Genomic DNA, 4,883 nt, shown 5'->3' on the forward strand with positions numbered 1-4,883 from the left:
GTACAAGTGCAAGAAGAAGGCCTTCACCAAGGCCTGTGTGTGTATACTGTGTGTATACTGTGTGTGTGTGTACTGTGTGTGTGTGTACTGTGTGTGGTATCTCTGTATATCACAGTGTGTCTGTCTCCACGTGTGTCCAGGTACAAGTGCAAGAAGAAGGCCTTCACCAAGGCCTGTGTGTGTATACTGTGTGTATACTGTGTGTGTGTGTACTGTGTGTGGTATCTCTGTATATCACAGTGTGTCTGTCTCCACGTGTGTCCAGGTACAAGTGCAAGAAGAAGGCCTTCACCAAGGCCTGTGTGTGTATACTGTGTGTGTGTACTGTGTGTGTGTGTATACTGTGTGTGTGTGTGTATACTGTGTGTGTACTGTGTACTGTGTGTGTGTATACTGTGTGTGTGGTATCTCTGTATATCACAGTGTGTCTATCTCCACGTGTGTCCAGGTACAAGTGCAAGAAGAAGGCCTTCACCAAGGCCTGTGTGTGTATACTGTGTGTGTGTATACTGTGTGTGTGTGTACTGTGTGTGTGTATACTGTGTGTGTGTACTGTGTGTGTGGTATCTCTGTATCACTGTGTGTCTGTCCAGGTACAAGTGCAAGAAGAAGGCCTTCACCAAGGCCTGTGTGTGTGTACTGTGTGTGTGGTATCTCTGTATATCACTGTGTGTCTGTCCAGGTACAAGTGCAAGAAGAAGGCCTTCACCAAGGCCTGCCGCAAGTGGCAGGATGAGGATGGCAAGAAACAGCTGGACAAGGACTTTGCGTGCATGGTCAAGTACTGCCAGGTCATCCGTGTCATCGTGCACACACAGGTGGGTCTCACTCACACGGGGGTCTTACACGGGGGTCTCACTCACACGGGGGTCTTACACGGGGGTCTAACACGGGGGTCTTACACGGGGGTCTCACACGGGGGTCTTACACGGGGGTCTCACACGGGGGTCTTACACGGGGATCTCACTCACACGGGGGTCTTACACGGGGGTCTCACTCACACGGGGGTCTTACACGGGGGTCTTACACGGGGGTCTTACACGGGGGTCTTACATGGGGTCTCACTCACACGGGGGTCTCACACGGGGGTCTCACACGGGGTCTCACTCACACGGGGGTCTTACACGGTGGGTCTCACTCACACGGGGGTCTTACACGGGGATCTCACTCACACGGGGGTCTTACACGGGGGTCTCACTCACACGGGGGTCTTACACGGGGGTCTTACACGGGGGTCTTACACGGGGGTCTCACTCACACGGGGGTCTCACTCACACGGGGGTCTCACTCACACGGGGGTCTCACACGGGGGTCTTACACGGGGTCTCACTCACACACACGGGGGTCTCACTCACACGGGGGTCTTACACGGGGGTCTTACACGGGGGTCTCACTCACACGGGGGTCTCACTCACACGGGGGTCTCACTCACACGGGGGTCTCACACGGGGGTCTTACACGGGGTCTCACTCACACACACGGGGGTCTCACTCACACGGGGGTCTTACACGGGGGTCTTACACGGGGGTCTTACACGGGGGTCTTACACGGGGGTCTTACACGGGGGTCTTACACGGGGGTCTTACACGGGGGTCTTACACGGGGGTCTTACACGGGGGTCTCACTCACACGGGGGTCTTACACGGTGGTCTCACTCACCTGGGGGTCTCACTCACACGGGGGTCTCACACTGACACTCACACTGATTCACAGGTCACTCACTGACTCACAGGTCACTCACTGACACAGGTCACTCACTGACTCACTCACTGACTCACAGGTCACTCACTGACTCACTCACTGATTCACGGGTCACTCACTGACACATGTCACTCACTGCTGCGCTGGGTCTCTGTGATGAGAACATGGAATGTGCTCCCCTGTTGGGGCCCCGACCTCTCTGTGGGGAATCATTTCCATGCTGCCTTCCTTCTGAAGGGCCCGCTCACTCACCCAGCTGCTCACCCAGCCACTTACTCGCTCACTCACCCAGCCGCTCACCCAGCCACTCGCTCCCTCACCCAGCCGCTCACCCAGCCACTCGCTCCCTCACCCAGCCGCTCACTCGCTCCCTCACCCAGCCACTCGCTCACTCACCCAGCCGCTCACCCAGCCACTCACTCCCTCACCCAGCCGCTCGCTCACTCACCCAGCCGCTCACCCACCCACTCGCTCACTCACCCAGCTGCTCACCCAGCCAGTCACTCGCTCACTCACCCAGCCGCTCACCCACCCACTCGCTCCCTCACCCAGCCACTCGCTCCCTCACCCAGCCACTCGCTCCCTCACCCAGCCACTCGCTCCCTCACCCAGCCACTCGCTCACCCAGCCACTCGCTCACCCAGCCACTCGCTCCCTCACCCAGCCACACGCTTGGCTCACCCAGCCGCTCGCTCACCCAGCCACTCGCTCGCTCACCCAGCCACTCGCTCACTCACCCAGCCACTCGCTCCCTCACCCAGCCACTCGCTCACCCAGCCACTCGCTCCCTCACGCAGCCACTCGCTCCCTCACCCAGCCACTCGCTCACCCAGCCACTCGCTCCCTCACCCAGCCACTCGCTCGCTCACCCAGCCGCTCACTCGCTCGCTCCCTCAGCCACTCGCTCCCTCACCCAGCCACACGCTCGCTCACCCAGCCGCTCGCTCACCCAGCCACTCGCTCCCTCACCCAGCCACTCGCTCACTCACCCAGCCACTCGCTCCCTCACCCAACCACTCGCTCGCTCACCCAGCCACTCGCTCCCTCACCCAGCCGCTCACCCAGCCACTCGCTCCCTCACCCAGCCACTCGCTCGCTCACCCAGCCACTCGCTCCCTCACCCAGCCACTCGCTCCCTCACCCAGCCACTCGCTCCCTCACCCATCCGCTCGCTCACTCACCCAGCCACTCGCTCCTCACCCAGCCGCTCACTCGCTCCCTCACCCAGCCGCTCGCTCACCCAGCCACTCACCCACGCCGTGACCCCCACCTCGCCCACGCCCTGCCCCCCTCACTGACCTCACTGACCTCCTGCCCCCCGGCCCCGTGACCCCCCACAGATGAAGCTGCTGCCCCTGCGTCAGAAGCGTGCCCACCTCATGGAGGTGCAGCTCAACGGGGGCTCGGTGCGCGACAAGGTGGAGTGGGCTCGCTCTCACCTAGAGCAGAAGGTGGGCGTGTCCAGCGTGTTCGCCCAGGACGAGATGATCGACGTCATCGGGGTCACCAAGGGGCACGGCTTCAAGGGTGAGCACGGGGCAAGGGGGGAGGGGGAGGGGCGAGGGGCGAGGGAGGGGTGAGGGAGGGGGTGAGGGAGGGGGTGAGGGAGGGGGTGAGGGAGGGGGTGAGGGAGGGGGTGAGGGAGGGGGCGAGGGAGGGGGCGAGGGAGGGGGAGGGGGCGAGGGAGGGGGCGAGGGAGGGGGCGAGGGAGGGGTGAGGGAGGAGCGAGGGAGGGGCGGGGGGAGGGGAGGGGCGGGGGAGGGGTGAGGGAGGGGCGAGGGATACGGGGGGCGGGGGAGGGGTGAGTGGGGCGAGATGTCTGTCTCTCTCTGAGCATCTGTCTCCTCCCTCCACCTCCTCCCTCTCCCCCCCCCCCCGTGCCCCCTCCCTCCACTCCACCCCCCACCGTGCCCCCTCCCTCCACCCCCCCCCCCGTGCCCCCTCCCTCCCCCCGCCCCCCCCCCCCAGGCGTGACGTCACGCTGGCACACGAAGAAGCTTCCCCGCAAGACCCACAAGGGCCTCCGCAAGGTGGCCTGCATCGGGGCCTGGCACCCAGCGCGAGTGGCCTTCAGCGTGCCACGTGCAGGCCAGAAGGGCTACCACCATCGCACAGAGACCAACAAGAAGGTGGGGGGACTGTGGGGGGTAGAGAGTGGTGGGGGGGGAGAGAGTGGTGGGGGGTAGAGAGACGTGCAGGCCAGAAGGGCTACCACCATCGCACGGAGACCAACAAGAAGGTGGGGGGACTGTGGGGGGTAGAGAGTGGTGGGGGGTGTGGGGGGTAAGAGTGGTGGGGGGGGGGAGAGAGTGGTGGGGGGTGGAGAGACGTGCAGGCCAGAAGGGCTACCACCATCGCACGGAGACCAACAAGAAGGTGGGGGGACTGTGGGGGGTAGAGAGAGTGGTGGGGGGTGTGGGGGGTAGAGAGTGGTGGGGGGTGGAGAGACGTGCAGGCCAGAAGGGCTACCACCATCGCACGGAGACCAACAAGAAGGTGGGGGGGACTGTGGGGGGTAGAGAGAGTGGAGAGTGGGGGGTAGAGAGTGGTGGGGGGGGGAGAGAGTGGTGGGGGGGGAGAGAGTGGTGGGGGGTGGAGAGAGTGGTGGGGGGTGGAGAGAGTGGTGGGGGGTGGGAGAGAGTGGTGGGGGGTGGAGAGACGTGCAGGCCAGAAGGGCTACCACCATCGCACGGAGACCAACAGAAGGTGGGGGGACTGTGGGGGGTAGAGAGAGTGGGGGGTAGAGAGTGGTGGGGGGGGAGGAGAGTGGTGGGGGGGAGAGAGTGGTGGGGGTGGAGAGAGTGGTGGGGGGTGGAGAGAGTGGTGGGGGGTGGAGAGACGTGCAGGCCAGAAGGGCTACCACCATCGCACGGAGACCAACAAGAAGGTGGGGGGGACTGTGGGGGGTAGAGAGAGTGGGGGGGGGTAGAGAGTGGTGGGGGGGGAGAGAGTGGTGGGGGGTGGAAGAGACGTGCAGGCCAGAAGGGCTACCACCATCGCACGGAGACCAACAAGAAGGTGGGGGGGACTGTGGGGGGTAGAGAGAGTGGGGGTAGAGAGTGGTGGGGGGGGTAGAGAGTGGTGGGGGGGTAGAGAGTGGTGGGGGGTGGAGAGAGTGGTGGGGGGTGGAGAGACGTGCAGGCCAGAAGGGCTACCACCATCGCACGGAGACCAACAAGAAG

General features: G+C 63.6%; 1 protein-coding gene and 1 non-coding gene across 2 annotated transcripts in view; both read left to right on the forward strand.

Annotated features, from left to right (window-relative positions):
- LOC116958118 (large ribosomal subunit protein uL3-like) overlaps positions 1 to 4,883 on the forward strand; it is a 21,815-nt gene that overhangs the window by 7,666 nt on the left and 9,266 nt on the right. The window contains exons 4-6 of the mRNA XM_076058018.1: positions 683 to 818; positions 3,042 to 3,228; positions 3,670 to 3,830. Of these exons, the coding sequence (XP_075914133.1) occupies positions 683 to 818; positions 3,042 to 3,228; positions 3,670 to 3,830 (484 nt within the window). The remainder of the gene's footprint in view (positions 1 to 682; positions 819 to 3,041; positions 3,229 to 3,669; positions 3,831 to 4,883) is intronic.
- On the forward strand, positions 1,847 to 1,943 carry LOC116958128 (small nucleolar RNA U83B). The gene has a single exon (XR_004405306.2). It is a non-coding gene; the product is annotated as a small nucleolar RNA U83B (small nucleolar RNA).

The sequence above is a fragment of the Petromyzon marinus genome (assembly GCF_048934315.1).
Source record: "Petromyzon marinus isolate PM22_M1 ecotype Great Lakes invasive population chromosome 67 unlocalized genomic scaffold, UKy_Petmar_22M1.pri1.0 chr67_unloc.4, whole genome shotgun sequence".
NCBI classification, from domain to species: domain Eukaryota; kingdom Metazoa; phylum Chordata; class Hyperoartia; order Petromyzontiformes; family Petromyzontidae; genus Petromyzon; species Petromyzon marinus.